The sequence below is a fragment of the Cuculus canorus genome, chromosome 3 (assembly GCF_017976375.1).
Source record: "Cuculus canorus isolate bCucCan1 chromosome 3, bCucCan1.pri, whole genome shotgun sequence".
Classification (NCBI taxonomy): domain Eukaryota; kingdom Metazoa; phylum Chordata; class Aves; order Cuculiformes; family Cuculidae; genus Cuculus; species Cuculus canorus.
In genome coordinates this window covers 111,776,936-111,799,134 of record NC_071403.1, presented here as the reverse complement: position 1 = coordinate 111,799,134, position 22,199 = coordinate 111,776,936, and the positions used below count along the sequence as shown (strand labels likewise).

Below are 22,199 nucleotides of genomic sequence, written 5' to 3'. Positions count from 1 at the left end.
CAGTGCAGAGTAAGATATTAAAATACTAATATAATTGGCATTAAATTATGCAAGTGAAGCATTTTAATGAAAATTATGTTTTGAATTTCACATATAGTCCCTCAAAAATTTTAATGAATCCCCTATTTCACTAGTATGTATTAATGGTAATGGATCGGATTTAGGAAATGGAATTATTGCCCTCTGGTGGCAGATTAAGAATCAATGCCGTCGAAGAAAACCATTTCAGATAAATAAGCAAGTCTTTCCTTTTAAGAATCATGTCATGTATGACTTATGTCTGGAGAGATCAAAAAGAATGCACAGCCATTTTCACATGCAATAAGATAACAGTAAATGGGGTATAATTTACATTCTCATCTAGAAAAGCAATAAAGAATGTGGGAGAAAATCAATTATCAGCTTTATAGAATGTAAATAATAATACATTAGAATAAAACTCTTTGATCAATGGAATGACACAGCCAAAACTCCTGATAGTTCAGTTAGTTACTTCAAAATCTAATTTTCATTTAAAATAATAATTAGGCTTGATAATTTTCATATAAATTTATTTTCCTAAATCTGAATCCATGTGAGGCTTTTCTTTCCTCAGTTATGTTCCTCAGCAGCCGAGGACAGAGAAGCACAGGAATAATAGAATTTGATCTCCTGACCGGCTAGAACAACAGCACAGCTAAATGTTGATATAATGTTTTCCACATGGATTAATACAGAAATTCAAGTATCCTAATCCTCAAACTATGAGCCAGTCGCCTCCTTCCTAATATCTGACTACCCAACAATCATCAAAATCCCATTCAATGATTTGTATACTGCACAGCACGTTCCTTAACCCACCCCAAACTAAAGCAGCCCAAGACATCTATTCCAAACCAGTTTGCTCTTCCAGATGGGAAACACCTGCTGTATCACAATGGGTTTATACAATCTGCAATTACAGTGGTTAGTTATGTCTTCCAGTTAATTATAACAAAGAGGGAGAAATAGTCATCCTTATGGGACTATGTTTATCACCACAGAGTAGTTATCAAGGATCAGGTTGCCCATACAAAAATGAGTGGGTTTGCATTTCAGTGATGTGTTGGTACTTCCACCACAGGAAAAACCTTTTGCATCTGCAGCAGTCTAAGCTCTCCTTGGAATACTGACTGGAAACATTTCCATGACATCTTTAACTGCCCAGCTCAAGGCTTCATTGCTCCGGATGCGCGGACATCATACTTTTGAGGAGCTGTAAAATATTTCCCCTCTTTTTTTCTCATAAATTGGTTAGAGCATAAGAACAAGGTAACTTAGTTCTACACATTTCTACAAGGACAATTACTACCATGCAAATAATTGATAAATGTGATTTCTATGATGAAAACTCCATCCTGTGTCAAGGTATCTGATATATCAGTGGTGACATAAGCTATTCCAAAGGAATATCGAACCTGAAGAAATATGGAAGAGCTAGTAAAGTAAAATTAATTATTTTTTCAAGACAATGGAGTGTGATTTGACCGGTCCAGTCTGGCATATTAGAGGATGAATGAAGTTCTTCATGGCTTTGAATTCCTCATACCAGAGTGGCCGTTTTACACAGCCTCCAATGACATTCACATTCCTCCAGAGCACCTGCCCTGAGGGCGGTGAAGGGAGGTGACTGGAAACTTCACCTGAGGTGTAAGTGGGAGAAGCAAAATCATCCACAAATTCTTGAAGCAGAAGAACTCCGTGGCAGTCCCCCGTTGTACAGTACAGCAGAGGACAGCTAAAGAGCAATCAATCCATGGCCATCTAACCAGGAGATGAGTTTTAAGGAAATGGTGTGTCCGACCAATAGACGATACCTACTAAAATGGATATTTTGAGGTCCCTGCTGGTGCTGACAGAGGAGCAAGGCAACAACAGCCAGCGTGTGTAAAAGGTTATCAGCAGTGGGATGAAAGCATAGGACTAACGGAGCTGGGACGTGGGGAAGGCTCTGGGATGTCTTGATGAGGGCAGATTGACAGGCACAGGTCGGGTTTACAGTTGGACTCAACCAGCTTTAAGATCTTCCCCATCCGAAACCATCCTGGGACAACCTCGAAGACACTGATGGGGGCGGGGGGAGAAGCGAAGGAGCCAATAGGTGAGAGCAGCGGCCACTGATTGACAGGGGATGGGCGGGGCGAGGCGGGAGCCAATGGGTGAGAGGAGCCGCCCCTGATTGCCAGGGAGTGGGCGGGGCGAGGCTGGGCGGGAGCCAATGGGTAACAGAAGCGACCGTTTATTGACAGGGGTGGGCGGGGCGACGGAGTGGGCGGGGCGAGGCTGGGCGGAAGCCAATGGGTGAGAGTAGCGGCCGCTGACGCGGGGCAGCAGCCAATGTGTGTGGTCACGTCCGCCCGCGCCGCGGCTTGACCCGAGCTGCGCGCATGCGCACGGGGCGGGGCTTCCGGTCCCCCGCCCGGGCGAGTGGTGCCGGGTGGGAGGAGGAAGCGGCCATAGCGGGGCCGTGAGGGCGGGAGGGCCCCTGCCGCCCCCTCCTCCCCGGAGGTTGGGTAGGGATGGCGGCGCCTTCTTCCCACGCGGGCCTCTGAGCGGCCTCCCGCCGCCGCTGCCTCGGCTCGGGGCGGGAGGGGCCGGGGCGGGCGAACATGGCCACCCCCGCGGGCTGGGAGCACCTGAGGCCGCTGCGGTCGGACGCGCTGCGGGCGAGTAAGGTAGAGAGCGGGCGGGGCGCTGCCTGTGGGTGGGGAGAGGGCGGGACGGTTCCTTTGCTGCCTCCAAGGGAGGGTTTAAGGAGGTTCCCGAGAGTCCTTGCTCTCGCCTGTCCGGTAGGAGAGACCTGAGGTGGTTAGATCGTAGAATGATGGGTGTTGGAAGGGATCCGAAAGTCCATCCAGTTCCAACCCCTCTGCCATTGGCAGGGACACCTCCCACTGGATCAGGGGCTCAAAGCTTCATGCAGCCTGGCCTCAAACACCGTCAGGGATGGGGCAGCCACAGCTTCCCTGGGCAACCTGTGCTGGTGCCTCACCGTCTTCCCCGTGAAGAGTGTAATTTCTTCCTAATGTCTAATCTAAATCATCCTCTCTCTAACTTAAAGCTGTTCCCCCTCGTCCTGTCACTACATGCCCTTGTATAAAGTACCTCCCGAGCTTTATTGTAGCCCCCTTCAGGTACTGGAAGGTGTATATATAAATATATATATATATATATATATATATATATATATAAGGTCTCCACAGAACTTTATCTTCTCCAGGCTGAACGATCTCAAATCTCTCAGCCTGTCCACATAGCAGAGGTTCTCCAGCCCTCAGATCATCTCCATGGCATCCTCTGGACCCATTCTAACAGTTCCATATCCTTGGTATGTTGGGGATTCCAAAGCTGGACACAGTGCTCCAGGTGGGGTCTCACAAGAGCAGAGTAGAGGGACAGAATCACCTCTGTCAGTCTGCTGGCCATGCTTCTTTTGACGCAGCCCCAGGTACAGTTGGCTTTCTGGGCTGTGAGCGTGCGTTGCAGACTCATGTTGAGCTTCTCATCAATCAGCAACCCAGGTCCTTCTCTGCAGGGCTGCTTTCAATCAGGTTGTCCCCCATCTTGTATTGAAGCCGTGGGTTGTTCCAGCCCAGATGTAGGACCTTGCCTAGCCAGGGCGGTGCACAAAAAAGGCACTGTGAGGCATTCCTCCTCCATCACGTTTCACTGGGCTGTGCAGGAAAGGAGAACCGAGTGATGTTAGTGATAGTGCACAGGGATGGTTTGCTTAGCTCTGTTACCTGCAGTCTCTTAACTGAGTTGAACAGGTTGTAGCGATACTTGAAAAAAACACACTGCAACTGTGTATTTTGTTCTTTTCAGAACATCTGTGGTGTTCAGGTGATCTTCTTACACGTGGCTTCCACTGCGACTTTTAGTAATATTATGAGGTATCTAATGAAAAACAGGCCTACTTTTAATTCTGTAAATCTTAAAAATGCTTGGGTTTTTTAGCCTTTGCTGTTGGGCTAAATGTTATTTGGCAGTATTGTCTTAAAGCTAGGGAAGTGAGTCTTCTCTATTCAGCATGTATTAGATGGCTCCTGGAATGCTCTGTCCATTTTAGGTGTACCAGTACAGAAAGGCTGTTGATAAACTGCAGAGCAGCCCTTCAGCACTTACAGGGTAGTAGAAGAGGTGAAACTTTTCCACTGTGAGGAAGGGCTGGCAGGCAGTGGAATAGATTGCCCAGAGAAGTGTAGCCTCCATCCCTTGATATTTTCAAGACCGTCTTAGATAAAGCCGTCAGTAAGCTGCTATGACCTAATGGCTTTTCCCGTTTCGAGTAGGAGGCTGGACCAGAGGCATTCTCGGCTCTCTTCCAACTGGACTGAGTCTGAATTTGAAAATACTCCTTTGTTAAATTGGAGTGAGGGGTGGAATGAAAGACCTACTTAGGTTCTTCATCTCATTTCCTTGACCGGAACAGACGTTACTACAAAATAGTTGTAATGCTGTCTAATAGCAGTGTGTTCTCTCTGTGTGAGCTGTTACATGGAACAGCTGAAGCTTATTTGCACAGTTTGTGCAGGTATCTGTGTTGTGACCATTGCCAAAACATTAGGTACTTTGGTAGTATTCCCGCTTTCTAAGACAGGGGGAAATGTGCTGAGATTAAGGGCTGAAAATTCTGACATGATTTAATGAGTATATATCCTATCTATCCAGTGGCACTCCTTCACCATGGTATCTGTTGAGTCGTCAGCATTCTGATGGCTGTAGCATCTAGAGCTGATTTGGGGTTTCTCCCGGAGAAGCTTCCTGTGTAGATAGCATTTTATGTCAGTTATGGTTTTTTTGTTTTTATTCCAGCCATCAGTGGTCAACCTGAATGCAGATGACGAGATACAGTTTGTGAAAAGTAAGTTGTTGTGTCTCGTGTGAGTTGTATTCTTGAAATATTTGACGAGGTTTTTTTACAATGCTGAGTATATGCAAAACAAGTGAGAAATTGTTATATACTTAACATAGGCAGCACTGGAGGAAGGCTGCACACTATGTGGAATAACAGATATGAAACTACACAGTCTTCATAGTTCTTCCCCTTTAAATCTGTTGGAAGAATACCTTCCCACTGCTATGAAGAAAGTAGCTAATGGGAAAAGTGAGTTAGAGAAAACTGAAACGTAATGCTGGCAAACATTGGGGTTTTGACTGGTATTACCAATTGTGAATACAAACTTCAGTCAATTTGCATTGGGGTTTTTTGCTTTTTCTCACCAACTGAAGAGTCTCGCGCATCTCACAGTAACACAGTGCACAACTAGAGTTGTTGGACCTGTCACTTCATGTAAGAGTGCATAGTCTTGCAGCCATGGAATGAGTGTGAAATACTGTGAGTGAAAGTTCACGTCTCGTTCATCCCGGGATAAACACTGGCACACACATGTTCTCTTGAAGCATTAGGCTGGAATAGTGACACAGTTTGATAATATATGAAATACCTAATTTGCTTTGCAGGAGAAAAGACCAATAACAGCAGGATTTCATTGACTCTAGCATCAGATGAATGTACCTGTACCATGTCTTTTCTTCTTTGAAAAGATACTTTTTTATCCTTTTTGGATACGTAAATAAAAATCTAAAGCTTAACAAGCTGTTCATTGTAACTTTTCTGCTGTTTCAGCAAATATGCTGGTAATAGATAGACATAGCACAGAAGTCTCTCAAACCTATTGTGTCTTGGTGTCTGTAGATCTTGTTCACATCAGTAAATTAAACAATGACATCGCCAGTTCTTTTGCCCAGAGGCCAAATACTATAGTCAGAGTTTGTCTATATATTAAGTTCTCAGACTTCAGAGTGGATTGGTCGCATCCAGGCTGAAACCGTCCCTGAAGCCAGGCTAACCCCTGAACTGTACCTGAGTGTTATCTGGGAGATCTGCTGGTTAATGTGGGCCAAAAGGGTCTGAAAAAACTTTCTAACAGTGTCATGCAGCAGGTGATAGAACTACAGTTCTCTGGCAGGACCCTGACTCTACCTATAGCTAATCAAAGGTTACACTGGTATTTGTTCACTAGTCTGAGCTCATGTCCTACAGAACATACAGTTACAGAGTTATTAATGTCCATACTGGCAGTCTGAAGTCATGAACATTGAAAACATGAAGATGCATGCTTTCTACTTAGATACAATCTTTGCAAATAGACGAAGGTATATGCAGTTAATAGATTTTATATGGTGCCATTGCACTGTTGGCTTTAGTAATTGCAGTTCTTTCAGACTTTTATCTTCGCTGTTACTTTGTCACTAATGTTTTTTTAAGGAACAGTTCATACTTTCGTAGTAGTTTACACCTAAATATTCTGTCAAAACTTTACAGAAACTCTGAAAGTCAAAAAGCCTCGATTTGATGCATCCTTGGTTTATTTGACCCGAAGATTCATGGATCTTGTCAGAATGGCTCCGGATGGTGTCCTTGATTTAAATGAAGTAGCGACAATGCTTGGAGTACGAAAACGAAGAGTGTATGACATCACCAATGTGTTGGATGGAATCCACTTAATTCAGAAAAGATCTAAGAATCTTATCCAGTGGGTGTGAGTTGGCTTTGAAACCTCTAATTTCTGAAACAATGAAACCCAACGATGTTGAGTAATGTTTATGATATTGAGAATACTTTTAAGTATATTTAATTACTTTTACTAGATAAAAACATTTTAAGTTCTTCCGTATCATTAGGCTGTCTGAATTACTATTTTAACAAGTATTGAGTGCAGAAGCACAATGAATCATATTTCAGCAGAGTAAAGGACGCCACCGTTCCTGGTTGTTTTCTACCAGTATCCTTTGTGTTCAATAAACAGGCTGTTATTTATATAAACATCCTAGACAACTTTCATGTTTTTCTAGAGGTTCTAATCTTGACCATGTTGTTGGAAAAGCGCCAGAACAGCAAAACCTTAAAGATGAAATTTCTGACTTGTCTGCCATGGAAGAAGCTCTGGATGAATTAATCAAGGATTGTGCTCATCAGTTATTTGAACTAACAGATGACAAAGAAAATGCAAAATATCCTTTTAATTCTTGCATTAGTTTAACGTTTGGTTTTTGGTTGCAAATACTTGGGTATCTAGTAATAGGTATGAGTTGATAACACAGGTATGCAGTAATACTTGATAATGAGCTTTAGAATAGGAAACTTATTGGTTATTTTATATTAGTATATATTAGTCATGTGCCCTGCTTTGCAGTATCATGTGCAACCTGGCCTATACTCAGAGCAATGTCACGCCAATGTGTGACCTTTCCAGTGCAGAGGAACAGAAGTGGGGCAATAGCCATAGTGCCCTGGCCATCACCTTCTTGCCATTACAGAGTTTAGTTTCAGGGGCAGATCTTGACCTACCAGTGAGACTGAGTTGCTTAGTGAGATGAGAGGGAGGACCCAAAACGGAATCGCAGTGGCCTGTTGCCAAGAAGATACAGTGGGACATGGATTGTGTCCTAACAGTGTTCTCTCTCCTGGGAGAGGATCCAGTGCTGTCTTATCTTTCAGATGGGATTTGGTAACGGAAAAGGGGTTTCTTTTAGTATGACATAAACATTGGATTTTGGCTTTAAATTACAGTAGAATAATACTTAGCTCCCTTGTCTGACAGGAGGTTGAAGTCATTATGCAAATTAAATAGGCCCATTTTCTGTATGATATCAGGAAAACTTTTCATTACACCTTGCCTGTTCTGGTTAAGAAAAAAAATCCATAGTTCCCGAGGAAATTATTTACCTGCGTGGTTATTACAAAACAAGTAATTTCTCAGGGGAAGTATTCCATCTGCTTTGTAGACTAATGACAGCATCTGTGAAAACCATTTGTCAAATGCGGGGGGTTAATACTAAATATCTCTTATTTTTTTAAGCTTTTTCCTTTCTTGAAATAAAGAAAAAAGGTTTTCCGCTCGTTAGCTGATTTTTAATTTACAAAGCTAGTGTTTAAGTAGCTCCTCTGAACTCTTTACCACTTTTCTTAAGTTGGTATTTAGCTTCAATGTATCTTAACATCATGCTCTTTGCTTCTACCCATTAGCAAATTACTTTACAGAATCCTTGACCAATGTATACACTAGCGTATGTGACCTATCAAGATATCCATAGCATTCAGGCGTTTCAGGAACAGATTGTGATTGCAATCAAAGCTCCAGAGGAAACGAAGTTGGAAATACCAGTTCCTAAAGAAGTAGGTGTTATACATTTCTGTCTTAAGGGGACAAAAGTGCAAAAATCAAATTTGAGAAATAGTTGACTTCCAGTTTTTGTCATGGGTAGCAAACTTTGGTATTTCATCGTTCTTGCATTCCACTAAACAATGGTATAGGCGTAATAGTCTAAGAAGCCTTTTTGCAGTATTTGTTTTGTTTGTTTACCTAAGCTATTAAACAACATATCTGAGCTTTAGTTTAGTTGGTTGGGTGGATTTTTCAAGGATGTGAGAGCTGTGCCCTATCCTCACCTCTTGGTACAACACACGTCCTCTTGCTCAGGTCATACAAGAGAGCCATAGCTTTGCCCTCTGCACCCAGTCACGCTGCACCTGCACCTCTGTACTGGGAACCCACTGTTTAAAGGAGTGCTGTGAAAGATGGAAAATGCTGGAAGTAAACTTAAGATAACAAAGGCAGCTTAAATTCTGTTTTCCTTTTGCGTGGGGACTTTTTATAATGTTATTAATTGTGAAAAAATCAGATTTGCCTTGCTGTGTGCACCAGAAGGGAGGCAGTATTGTAGGAAAAGGAGATGGGAATCAATAGAACCAGAAGACTTGGATCCATTGCATAGATTTATGGCGGTTTCACTGGTAAAAGGCGCTGGCTGTTATGCTATGAGGATGACAATGGTAAGATTTCAGAGGCTTCCTGAAGCAAAAGAAGGCAGGATTTAAAAAGCCATACTTTAGAGAGAACTGAATCGTCTCTCGGTTGCCCATTAAATTTCATTTCCTTTGTGTCTTGCAGTGTGATAGCTGCTGACAGAAAGCTGTAAAAGCAATAAGGTTACATTGCTTTGCCATATTAAAGTTGCTTGTCCTTTGATTTGTTTTCCAATTCATAGCATTGAACTCTCAAGTTTTTAATTTTGTTACTCTTCCTAAACATATAGTAAATCTTGGTCATATATCAAAGGGTCAGTAAAAGACTAAACAAAGATTCATTAAGTGTACATACATCAAAAATGAAACCTTGTTAGCGTAGTGGTGCTCAATAATTAGCGCACAAATCTATGACATAGTCATAATTTATATGGAACTAGTAACACAATTTTAAACATGAATAACGTAACTGTATTTGTTCTGCTCTTAATCTATTTCTTTAAAATATGTGCAAAAACAGGTAACTGGTGCGTAAGACCTGTTCTTTGGTTTATATGCGAGTTCCTGTTTTATAGGATTGCATAGAAGTACATGTGAAGAGCACAAAAGGACCCATTGATGTGTATCTGTGTGAAGTGGAGCAAAAGAAGCCAGGTGCCAAAACTTTTGAGGATATGGATAGTGTTACTTCTGAAACTGAGCCATCAGTTCCTCCTGATGAAGGTAGTGTCTTCCGTTAACAATTTTATCCCCATGTAATTTCCTTTTAAGACCATGGTACTATTCTGATACAGTTGAACACTGTACTGTACAAGTATGATTTTGTGGACATAGTTTGCAGGCTTAGATGTGAGGGAGTATAGAAAATGACTGAAAGAGAAGTCTATGTTGTTGTGTTAGCTCACAACAGCAGGAGTCAGAGTCAGGCACGTAGCAAGGCACTCTTGTTCCCTGATCCTTTCCTCCTTTCACTCTTTACTGGCTTCTGCTCGGAGCTGCGCTCTGCAGATGGAACAGCGTGTGTCAGTTCTCAGCAGCTTCAACGCGGAGTGCAGCAGCTCAGCTGAAATAATTGTCCTGAGAGTTAAGATGCTGTTTCAAACAAGAGTATGTGCTGCTCTTCTTGCTTGTCACTGTCCTGTCTGAGGGAGGGCAGACAGCAGAGAAGATGTAGCAGTTAGATCTCCTAAAACAAGATTGGCTGGAATATAGTCTCTCAAGAGCCTCAGTGCTGCAGGATGTTGTGGTTTAAAAATAAATGTGGCGGGAATTGCAGTAGCTCAGAACACAAAAGATAAATTATTTTTAGCAGTTCTGCTTCATAGTTGCGGGGGGGAAGTTGGACTTCCTATCTTAGGCATTCTTTTATTTTATTTTGCTTGTGAAATGATCAGAATTATATTTTCTGCAATGACAGTAATTTTTCTTTTTTTTTTTTTTACTTTCCTTTCAAAGTGAGATCACCGGGGGAAGAAAAACACAAACCACCTGAGTTGAAAGACTAATTACAACTCAAAAATCTAATACAGAATGTAAATACCTGTGTTATAGAGCTTTTCCAAAGCCATTTAAATCTGCAAGCTTACTAACCTGAAAAGTTCCAAAGTGTTTTAAATTTAAAACAGCGGTGGGTTGGTTGAGTGCTTTTGCAGGATTGCTTATCTTCCCAAGTCAAGATGACAGTTCCTAGAGATCTCGTAGGAGCTTTGTTTTCATAATTGCATGCGATCTACAGAGCCTTGGGAAAATGTTATTTTTGGCTTATGAAATAATTTTAATGGACAGAAAATATAGGTAATGAGTTACTTCTAAAAAGGAGGATTTAAAAACTATTTCTGGAAGAATCCACAATCCTTATGAGAATGTATATAATAAAGAAATGCACTTTTCAGTTCTGAGGCTGCACTACTACCAAGCAGGATTGTCAAATACAAAGGTAACAAAGAACTGGTGTGTCGGAAGCCTTCGCTGTAAGGAACAAGATGTAAATATCATGAGTTATGCCTTACACTGTGTGGATGCTGTTTGCATTGTTTGCATCCAGCAAACTACGGTATCAACACTGAAGTTAAATAATGGGGCGTTTTGTATATATTTGTAACATATCCAGGTAGTTATTGATGTAGATTTATTGAGATGGTTTGCATTTCTGCCTTTGTACAGCAAAGAAATAAAATAAGCTTATAAAAATATGAAATAGTCGGTCTCATGAAACATTGGTTTCTCTTTGTTGGAAAGCACAGGGTAGCTACAAACGTGGACATTTTAAATCTGCTGCTACATGTGGTGCTGGTGGTCAGCAGTTGGAGCTGATTCCTGTGATGTCACAGTACCTTATTTTCAGAAGAAATTATCAAGAACTATTTAAAATAGTCCCTTCCAGTTTCTAGAGTTTCCATTCAGCATAGCTTTACCCTAGGACCGTGATCTCTTTGTGCCTTTAGTTTGCAGAAATATGTCAAATACTTAAGAACTACATCTGTATTCATCCTCCTTTAGTATCTTTAAAATTACACTTCAGAGTTTTGAGACTCGTTTTTCTGAGTGGATTAACTGTCACTGTACAAACACTGTGCTGTGCTCATTTCACTTCAGTACTGAAAAGTGTACTTCACAGTTTTTGGGGTGGGGAGTGCGTGTCTTTAAGTCAAACTCCAGCTCCTTTTTTTCCCAGTCAGACAGTATGAACAACTCTCCATCTACTCACAGGTAATAAACAAAGCTAATAACCCACTGAATGTTTTAACCAGCAACTCCACAGCTACTTTGAATGATGCTGTGAAATTAAATGCCCTATAGTTAGGGCAGATGACATTGAAGACCTTTAATATACCTAATTATAAATTGAGAGTTAATCCAGTTTTCTACAAGGTACACTAGTTTTGCAAAATGCGTAGAGTTACAGTGCAAATCATGTGAAACATGAGCCCGTGTCAAAATCAGCTTGACTTCTGTACGTGCTACCAACTTCCAGCTGCAGAACATAGTATGCTATTTTTCCACATCTCTGAAATGTGAACTATGGGCTGACGTGGTACAATAGAAATAAAAGCAATGCAAAAGTGTATTTCACACGCAGATCATGGTAAGAATGGGGAAGGTGCTCCTCCGTTGAAGCTGGGAGTTAAAATAAAGAAATCCTTTCGCTCAAAAAGGTTGTTCTTTTCCTTCAGTGTCTGGCTTCTTTCCAGACAGCAAACTTGCTATTTGATTTTCACACTGCTGTTCTGTTTAGGGGGAGGAGGAAATGCCCATGTGTAGGAGAAGTTATGAATCGCCCTACACTGCTTCAATAACGTGGGATGACATTTCATAGAATCCCAGAGTAGTTTGGGTTGGAAGGGACCTTAAAGATCAGCCAGTTTCACCCCCCTGCCATGGGCAGGGACACCTCCCACTGGATCAGGCTGCCCAAGGCCCATCCAACCTGGCTTTGAACACCTTCAGGGATGGGGCAGCCATAATTTCCCTTGGAAACCTGTGCCAGTGCCTCAGCACTCACGGTGAAGAAATTCTTCCTAATGTCCAGTCTAAATCTGCCCCTCTCCAGTTTGTACCTGTTCGCCCTTGTCCTGTCACCACAAGCCTTTGTGAGTAATCCCTCTCCAGCTTTCCTGTAGCCCCCTTTCAGGTACTGGAAGGTCACTATAAGATCTCCATTTGTTTTGAAATGTGCAAAAATCTCCAGCACCAAAAACTAATCCTGAATGCTATGTGATAGGGTGGGATTTTGTTAGGTGATGATGCAGAGTTTTGAGGTGTGGAATAATAAGGAAGTGTTCTTTCACAGAATAATCTTATAAATGTTAGGGAAGCCTGTGTTGAAAGCAGAACATAACTCTATTTAATTGAAACGTTAGAATTTTCTGTTTTGAACAAATCACTAGTAATTAGTGAGGCACTGGCACAAGTTGCCCAGGGAAGTTGTGGCTCCCCCATCCCTGGAGGTGTTCAAGGCCAGGTTGGATGGGGCCTCGGGCAGCCTGAGACAGTGGGAGGTGTCCCTGCCCATTGCAGGAGGGTTGGAACTGGATGATCTTTATGGTCCCTTCCAATCCAAACTATTCTATGATTCTAGATTTTAAAGTCAAGCTACACAATTATCACAGTGAAATGGGAGAAGCTGTAATGTGACAGTTACAGGATAGTTGTTTTCTCAAGTTGTTTTTATTGTTTTAATAATGCACCTTCAGTGGAACAAAGGGACTTTTGACAATTAAACCACCTTGTTGTTACTCCTTGAATACTTAACAGTGTTATCCACTTGTGATATTGGAAACAATATGTTCAGTAGGTCCCTGCCTGAAAAGATGAGACTTGAACTTGAGAAGAAATTACTGAGTGATGCTGAACTTGAATACAAGCTACAAGCTCACTTAAAAAGTAAACATGATGGGACCTTGCTGTGAATGTGTGTAATAATGCTTTTTATCCCTAAACTTTATTAAAGATTAAAGGGTTTTTGTTTAGTCCATGTCTGCCCATTTTCAGCACGTTTGTCTGCGTACGCGCTTCCCATGGTTATTTGAGGACTCTCTAATAAATTAAAAAGCTCTAATTTGTCTTCCTTCAATAAAAACATCTGAGTTTCCAAATGCACTCATCGGCAACAACAACAGCCAGGACCCATCATTATAAAATGGTCTGGTTTCGCTGACTGTAGCTGGAAAAAACACCCCAAGTTGCCAGTTCAGCCCTTGCTTGGTACAGGAAATTACTTGTCAAGAGTTTTCATTTGTCAGTTGCAGTTTTAAAATAATGTGATTTGTGAAGAAAAGAGTTTAAATGATGATTTTTTGGAAAGCGCTTAAAAGCAAATTCCTTCATTTCGAATAATCTTTTGTTGTGTGTGAGGAGCCTCATTTACAAGCATAATTGAATTACGCTGATTTCAAAAGTCACATTAGCTCTTGTAATTTTCAGTGGTGAAGCCAGGCTGCCTGTGAGATCATCTGCTGGTCCTGAGCAGCTGGAGCTGACTGGAAGCTCTAAACCCATTTGTTTTCCACGATCTCGATGTACAGGCTGGCTCTGGCATTGTGCTGCGACTTAAATTTCACTGCTAAGTTTCACTGGAGTGTTTCTCCAGAGCAGTCATCTGCTATTTTTGGTTCCACTTCTGATCTGCCAACGGTAATTTCTGAGAAGTGTGTTGAGGCTAAAATCACGTCCATTACTCTTGGTTGTGTACAGTTGGTATAAATCTACACGAGGCTTCTCACACAGGCCTTTACTGGGATACATGTTTGTTAAAAAAAAAAAAATGGTATATTTAGACTAGACATAGGAAGAAATTCTTCCTGATAAGGGTGGTGAGGCCATGGCCCAGGTTGCCCAGGGGAGCTGTGGCTGCCCCATCCCTGGAGGTGTTCAAGGCCAGGTTGGATGGGGCTTGGAGCCCCTGATCCAGTGGGAGGTGTCCGGGGAGTTGGAACTGGATGGGCTTTAAGATTCCTTCCAACCCAAACCATTCTATGATTCTATGATATGTTTGGAAGGAAATCTTACTTAATGCTTAAAGAGAAGCCTGATTCTTTCCATGTGGTTCCTACGCGACTCCTTCCTTGCCTTTCATCCCACCGCAGTCTCATGGTGGGCTGTCTAAGGGCCTGTAGCTCTGCTGTCCAGACAGCCACCGCATCTGCATGACCTTCTGGCAGCTCCTCACGACGTGACCCATGAATGAAGTGTTTGCAGTCACCCCTGGGTTAAGTGATGGGGCTATAGGAGACAATCCTAGAAGTTGAAACAGCAAAGTCAAAACATGCAAGCTCAGGACATCGTTAGCCTTTTATTGACTTTTATTAGGCCTCTAATATTTCATTTTATCCTCTTTTAAAAGGAAAAGGAGGCACTTCAACTGAAAACTTCAGGAATCTAAAGTTCTGCAAGAAGCTATTCAAGTTCCTGGAACAGTTTGTAGATTAATGCAAATCCTGCACAGAACTGCTTTTGGGATAACGCAATATTCTTTCCAGACATACAAGCAATTTTGACCTTACAGCTGTCGTTTTTTAAGTAATTATGTTTTTCTTTTTTTTTTTTTCCATCAACAACCATAAAAATGCCACAAGCAGGTTACAGCAGGAGCTCTTGCTCCTCTAACACACAGCCAAAGCAAGTCATGAAAAATAAAATGAAAATTGCTACATCATTTTTCTTGCATGTCAAGAAGGTGTCAGGTCAGATACAAAGTTTCAGCAAGCTCAGAAAGGGAAAAGCTGGGTTTATATTTATTTTAATTACAAGGCACAAGAATTCTTAGGAGGTTTGCTGGCTCTGAAATCTGGGATAACATTCGTGTGCACAGACTGTGACCTCAACATTAAAAGAGTTCATTTCTAAATGTGAAAATAAAAGTTAGTTGTCAGAAGAAAAGTTCAAAGTCCAGTAAAAACATTTCAGAAGTTATTTGGATGATAAAGTTTTAAAGGAGGTTGTAAATGAGAGATGGGCCCAAGCCTTAAGCACAAGTTAAGACGCAAATACCTGCAAACAAGAGTAAACCAAGGTAAATAGATCCTGTGTTTATGATACCAGTCATTGACAGCAAAGGTTGAAGCCAGACACAGACTTCTCCAAAGATCAAGACTTCTGGCTGAGATCTAGAGTGACCAAAATATTTGAGACACAGCTGGTGTTGCAACAGAAGAATTCTGGATCTGGAAACATCAGCAAAAGGGGAATTTCCCTACGTTATTTGTAGTGGTAGCTGTTTGTAGGCAGTTCCCCAGCTCTCTGTTTTCTTTACAAACAGGCAAAAAGAAATTCTGGAACACAGGTACCTGTAGGAAAAATATCTGCTTAAATATAGCAAGTAGTAAAATTTTAGCACCGCATCTGGAATGAGGGAAGGCATTAAGTGGTTTTGAAAAAGAGGACTTACGGTGTCTCTAATGCTGTTATTGGTAAGATCCAGCTTCCTGCAAACTGTGATGAGACTGTCTTCTGACAATCTCACCTGCTACATCGTACCCAGCCTCTGCTCTTGTTCAGATGTGTCCAGAAAATAAACTCTATGTAGAATGCATAAACAAAGGAAAGAACTGCCATTTTCCCCTGGTGAGACTGGTGACCATTCAGCCCATTTGTTCCTGACCATTCAGCAGCTCTGAAAGTTCATACTCAGAGTAACACCAGACACTCTGCTTTTAGCTGGGCACTCAAGGATCAATCCAAGCTTCCCAGAAGTTAACTGTGATCTCTCCATGATCCCTAAAGCACCTACAAAACCAGGGAACAATACCTACATGTTGCCTCCATCTCTTACACTAAAGCAGGTTGCACAGAATTCACAGTGGGGAACAGAAAACTGGGATTTACTCGATAATGTGACTCCCTAGAAATCATCAAAGAACCCTTTGACCAAGCAGTGTTCTCATTGCCGATACTGGTTACTCCTTTAGTTTTGTGTAATAAACAGTTTCTCATGGCAAAAGTCCCCTTGGTGTTGGAGACAGATTTAACCTTGATAGCCCAGCAATGTGTGCAAAGCCTTCCAGCTGGTGAGGAGCTATTGGAGATGATGATTTCTGTCCTTATTCAGCTGCAGGTAAAACAAACTCCTGTGAAATGATACAAAATTATTGCATCCTGGGAAAATATTAAAGGGAAATGCAGAGATTCGCCTCAAGAACTGCAGGATCAATTCTTCCAGTGATTACAAGTTTGACTATGAAAGCAAAACACTGGGAAAATATTAGTGTTGCTTCTCTTTTGAGATCAAACGAGTCTTAATTGCAGATTTTGCTTCAAGAACTGAATAAAGAGATAAGCACAAATGAATTGCCAAAGGTGACACTGAGCTTGGCAGTCTCAATGCACAGATCAGAGGGTTTGATTTGTTTGGAAAGCATCAAGAACGCCAACAGCCCTGGGTGACAGAACAGCGTAAAAGGAAGGTATGGATTAATGTATATTTATTGCTGAATTATATGTTTCTTCCATTCTGAAAGACTCCAAACTGTACTGAAAATTTACTGCAGAATGAAGCTCAGGAATCTTACTACTTTTTACAAAGGAATGAAATTTGTGACATGAAGCGATGTCTTCATACATTCTTAAAAACAAGTATCTTCCACATGGAAATATCTTTTATTCCCGATCTGTAAGATACTGTGCCTTTATATATGGAGAAAATATAGACTGTTGTAGTTGGACAGAAGGGGTCAGAAGGCTGTCCAGATATTGTCTGTATGCTGTGCGTGTGTCCGTGAGGATCTGTTGCCTAGAAATGAAAACAGGACAACAATAATTGTTTACATAGATGCTGCCTGAAAACTTCACAGGCATTTATGCTCCTCTGGTGGCTTCTTGCCAATGGACCAGTTCTTTAACTGACAAGTGGGAGCTATTTTGGTGGGTAAATCTGCAAAACGGTGGTTATGATTTGGAGAGAAAATAGTACGGTTGTAAAAGGGGAAAAAAAAATCACCCCAATGCCTCTTAAAAAGTTTTTTCATAGAATCATAGAATAGTTTGGGTTGGAAGGAACCGTGAAGATCATCCAGCTCCAAACCCCCTGCCATGGGCATGGACACCTCCCACCGGATCAGGCTGCCCAAGGCTCCATCCAACGTGGCCTTGAACACCTCAAGGGATGGGGCAGCCACAGCTTCCCTGGGCAACCTGGGCCAGGGCCTCACCACTCTCATGGTGAAGAAATTCCTCTTTATGCCTAGTCTAAATCTGCCCCTCTCCAGTTTATACCCATTGCCCCTCGTCCTATCACTCCAAGCCTTTGTAAACAGCCCCTCCCCGGCTTTCTTGTAGCCCCTTCAGGTACTGGAAGGTCGCTATAAGATCTCCTCGGAGCCTTCTCCAGGCTGAACAACCCCAACTCTCTCACTCTGTCCTCATATGGGAAGTGCTTCAGCCCTCAGATCATCTTTGTAGTCTCCTCTAGACCCGTTCCAACAGCTCCATATTCTTCTTATGTTGAGGATTCCTGAACTGGACACAATACTCCAGATGAGGTGTCACAAGAGAGGAATAGAGTGGCAGAATCCCCTCCTTTGCCCTGCTGGCCACGCTGCTTTTGATGCAGCCCAGGAGACAGTTGCCCTTCTGGGCTGCGAGCGCACATTGCTGGCTCATGTTGAGCTTCTCATCAATCAGATTTATTTTCACCTTTTTATCACCCTTGAAATCAAAACCTGATCAGGATAGTGTCCGTTCACTCAATTAATCTCTTCTGATCAGATTAATAAAATTGAGGTTTAACTAGAAATAGGCTGCTGACAGCAAATGATGGCTTTAAACGGGTGTGAGTAAACTCAATAAATTATACTTGGAACTGATTTGTTGCACTTCCATATTTTGTATAGGTAATTCTCAGATTAAAAGTAATAATAGATTCACAATAAGGCTTCGAGAAGACCTTATAGCAACCTTTCAATACCTGAAGGGGGCTACAAGAAAGCTGGGGAGGGACTGTTTACAAAGGCTTGTAGTGATAGGACGAGGAACAATGGGTATAAACAGGAGAGGGGCAGATTTAGACTAGACAGAAGGAAGAATTTCTTCACAATGAAGGTGGTGAGACACTGGCACAGGTTGCCCAGGGAGGTTGTGGCTCCCCCTTCCCTGGAGGTGTTCAAGGCCAGGTTGGATGGGGCCTTGGGCAGCCTGATCCAGTGGGAGGTGTCCCTGCCCATGGCAGGGGAATTGGAACTAAATGAGCTTTAACGTCCCTTCCAACCCAAACTATTCTGATTCTATGATTCTTTTAATACTAATACCGGTAGTACAGATGAATTACTGAGATACAGAACCACAGTTATCAGAAGGATGAGATTTGGGGGTTCTGTTTCCATACAGAGAGAATCTCAGTGTGGGCTGTCCTCTGAGGACAGTATTACTTACATAAACACCCATACAGCCTTCCAATGCCACATGACGCTGCTAACAGGCAGCTTGATGCCTCTGGACAAACCATTTCTCTGAGCTGTGTCCATCTGCAAAGAAAAGGGGTGACTGCCTTGATCTCTTTTGCAAACTCCCACCAGTTCTGTTGTGCAGTGACTCCTAAGAGAGTACCAGGACTCTCCAGAGGATGCTTTTCCTAAGAAACGCAGCACCAAGAGCAGTCCTCGGACTTACTGCCGTGCTTCATCAAGCAATTGCAGTGAGTGCTACGACCTCCCAGGTGCTCCAGGAGAGCATCCTCTCTGATGGCAGCACAGAAAACTCTTTGCTACCTCGAAAGGTGCTGCCCCAGAGCTTATCGTTGCTCTCAGTCTATAGTGTATGTCCTTTAACAACTTAAAGGGCAAAATAAATTCAATGTTCCAAACACTTAATCAATGTTAGCATCTTGTTGACAATTTCAGTCAAGAAGCCAACGTGCACAAATGTACAAATAAATGTCCATTATGTTTTTTTTAAATATACCGTTTTTTGTTGGTTTTTTTTTCTTTGCTATTCTGTCTTCTACTATGAGTCAGGAAAGTCTGCAATATCTCATTAATCTTCAGTATAACTTGCATTTTTCACAATGATGACAAAATTGTTCCCTCTGTAGGTTAAACAAACTGACATTTTAAAAAGCTTAGAGATTGGATTAACCCCTTCCTCACCCCTTTTTCATCTCCCAAAGCATCTTTTTTACAGTGGTCAGAGAGGAACTAAAATAGGTACATCCTTCCAGCATCATGGATCGTGTGCAATAAAGACTCTGAACAGCCTGAAATGATGCAGTGTTTCAAGGGCAACTTTGGTGAAAGGAAAAAAGGGGAGATATTCCCAACTATTCTTTATCCAGTTATGTCACACAGGTTGAAAATCCCACACTGACTGAAGTGCACATTGTTCAAAGATCCAACTGTGCTGAGCCCAGGGGCAACCAGAGCTGCTCACTGGCTTCCCAGAGGCTGCAAAGCCACTAGAGGGATGTCTACAACCATCATTCCACACGTTTCTGGATCACCAAACTACCACAGCACCTTTCTGACCAGCTGCGAACTACACGCAGCATCAAACAGTAATTGAAAATGCTGTAAAGAATATATAGAGGGCTGCTCACCACAGCCAAGGGAACCTGGGAAACTAACAGCCTGGAAAGATGTGACACAGTGCCATAGTGCCATGAGGTCCAAGTGAGCCAATCAGAAATCTGCTGGTTGAACAATTTGCCAATAAAATTCCAGTTTGGTGGAAAGCAAACAGCTTTCCTCCAGGCCCTCAGCCACTGCTTTCCTTCTAGCACATCAAACACTGTCCACCCAAGCCTTTTTGACAACCCAAGGTCAAGGACTTCCAGGTCCTGGGAGATCAGGGGGTCTGGGTTGTGACGGTACCAGCGACTGGGCTGCCTGCCTGCAATACCCATTGTGAGGGAATCTTCAATAGCTGCTTGGGAAATTCTGAAAAACCCGATTCAGTTCTTCTCTGTAGTGAATTTCTCTTTGTGCTGGCACTCTGCAGGCAGCTTCAGCTCCAGCATTTTTTTCAGAGTTAGAATTCTGTTTTACTGTAATGTTTCCTACACTTTTATCAACTCCAGCTAGATATATCCTTCTTCTTTTGTTTGCTTCCTATGGTTTAGCTCATACCTTATGGCATAGAATAATACATTTAAACTACCAACAGGTTAGCTGTGTACAAAAGCACTTCTTTTTATCTTTTTATTAGTTCTAAATTAGTTAGCTAGAAAAGGACAAACATTTAGTAGTGAGGAGTGCCTCCTCCTACAGAGATCAGCAGTTAGAACTGGTTGGATGGAAGGGGCTGCAAAGAGAGGAAAAAATTGGTAAGCTGAAGAAATAAGCATTAGTTGTCAGTGCTGTAAGAGGTCTTGTGTGGACCAGAACTGCATAATTAATGAGCCCTATTTTACTACACTAACTGGGTATATGGGTCGAACATTTATGCTTAAGAAAAGATACGTCTTTTAATTAAGGTGGAAAAGAGACAGCATAGATTTTAGAAGTGGTAATAGAGTTGGGTGATTTAATTATTTATTTATTTTAATAGTTAATTCCCTGGAAAATGTGGTTTCAGTCATGTCTAAACTATTCGCTTCAAATTTGCTGAATAGTTTTGGCTGGAAAAAAAACAAAGGAGGGGATAAACTCTGTTGGAGGAAAGTCTCCAATTACCCAACAGCTCAATGACCAGAGCATTTACTTAGGTAGCAGAGACCCTGCAGAGGCTGTTTTGAGGCAGACTATGCTCAGTCCTTCCTGTTACCATTTTGATTTTGTGCAGACAGAGAGGGATGGGGACACACCTCCCAAGGGAGCATGCTGGAAGCCATGATTCTCATGCTCCTTCTCGCTGACCCAGCGAAGCTGCTGCCTTTGTGTGGGGCAACAACTTCAACATGAGGAAGAATTTCCCCTTTCTTCCACTTCAGGGATTAGCTCTCCTTTGAGAGCTTCCTAAGAAATAGAATTCTGCTTCAAATTCCATTGGATAAAACTAGGATTTCCTTACCCTAAGTATCTCCATGCTATGAGATAAAAAAGGGACCATCTCCCTTCTCTCAAGCACCCAGACCAAATATTCTACATGAGGTCAAACAGAACATTTAATAGGCCATGCAAAGAAATACCCTAGGTTATATTCTTTCAGCAAGGAAAAACAGACAGTTTGGTTGCATCCAGACTGTGCTGGTTTTTGCTATAGTCACTGTGGCTTTCAAATAGTTTGGTCTCACTTTCATCCAGGCTGCTCTACACTTCTTACAAACTATTAGGTACGTAGTCACCAAGACAAATGGTATTGAAAATGATATTGAAGGCTTCTGACTCCAGTCCCTATGATACCATTCACCACACTGTATGGCCCTTTCAAAATGCACTGATCACCCTGCAGGTAGTTATTGTCTTGATGCCTTTACACAGATGAAGGTTCTACTAAACACCCATCATTTATAGCTAGAAACATTCTTATTTCCCACGTTTGTAGCTAGTTTACATGCATTTGTTCTTCTGCTAGCATTGTTTTTAACATATAGAGCTGTTGGTCTCCCTGTTGTTGACTACGGTGTATCTACAGGCACCACGATATTCTCAGTCCCCCTCTGCTGGACTTGGCAAACTGAGTTATTCAAGTCACCTCACTCAAGCCAGGCTGCCTAGTTCCTTTGTCTCTTCCCAATTCCCAATTTTGGTTCCTCTCTTTCAACACAGATGAATAGAAACATTTAAGTTCCAGCAGTGATTTTACTTGATCTTGCCCATACCCTATCTTACTTGAACTTCCTTGTTAAATTTTACATGACCGTTTACCCCTTTTAATTCCACGTTTCCACCGACTAATACAGCCTGATTTTTTTCTCCTCAGCTGTTTCCAAATGATAAGTTCCCACGTTATATTAGAATTTCTTACTAGTCCCTAGAGGCACAGCCCTCTATAGACTATCATT

At 42.0% G+C, this 22,199-nt stretch overlaps 1 protein-coding gene across 2 annotated transcripts; it reads left to right on the top strand.

Moving 5' to 3' along the window:
* The first annotated feature begins 2,438 nt into the window (after positions 1-2,438).
* Positions 2,439-11,036, top strand: E2F6 (E2F transcription factor 6). 2 transcript variants are annotated; one of them, XM_054063726.1, is made up of 7 exons: positions 2,439-2,693; positions 4,834-4,882; positions 6,347-6,557; positions 6,877-7,036; positions 8,087-8,200; positions 9,406-9,553; positions 10,286-11,036. In XM_054063726.1, exons 1-7 carry the CDS (start codon positions 2,628-2,630, stop codon positions 10,333-10,335), a joined length of 798 nt encoding a protein of 265 aa, XP_053919701.1. In that variant the 5' UTR covers positions 2,439-2,627; the 3' UTR covers positions 10,336-11,036. The 2 variants fall into 2 exon arrangements, with proteins under 2 accessions (XP_053919701.1, XP_053919700.1); XM_054063725.1 differs by having other exon boundaries at positions 2,440-2,693; positions 6,347-6,563; positions 10,286-11,034.
* The last annotated feature ends 11,163 nt before the right edge of the window (positions 11,037-22,199 follow it).

What these genes read in the sequence shown, in the direction of transcription:
- E2F6 (XM_054063725.1), top strand. Translation starts at nt 2,628, where the DNA reads ATGGCCACCCCCGCGGGCTGGGAGCACCTGAGGCCGCTGCGGTCGGAC. An exon ending in AAGAATCTTATCCAGTGGGT is followed by an intron (nt 6,564 to 6,876) that starts GTGAGTTGGCTT and finishes ATGTTTTTCTAG; the next exon opens with AGGTTCTAATCTTGACCATG. An exon ending in ATGACAAAGAAAATGCAAAA is followed by an intron (nt 7,037 to 8,086) that starts TATCCTTTTAAT and finishes CCAATGTATACA; the next exon opens with CTAGCGTATGTGACCTATCA.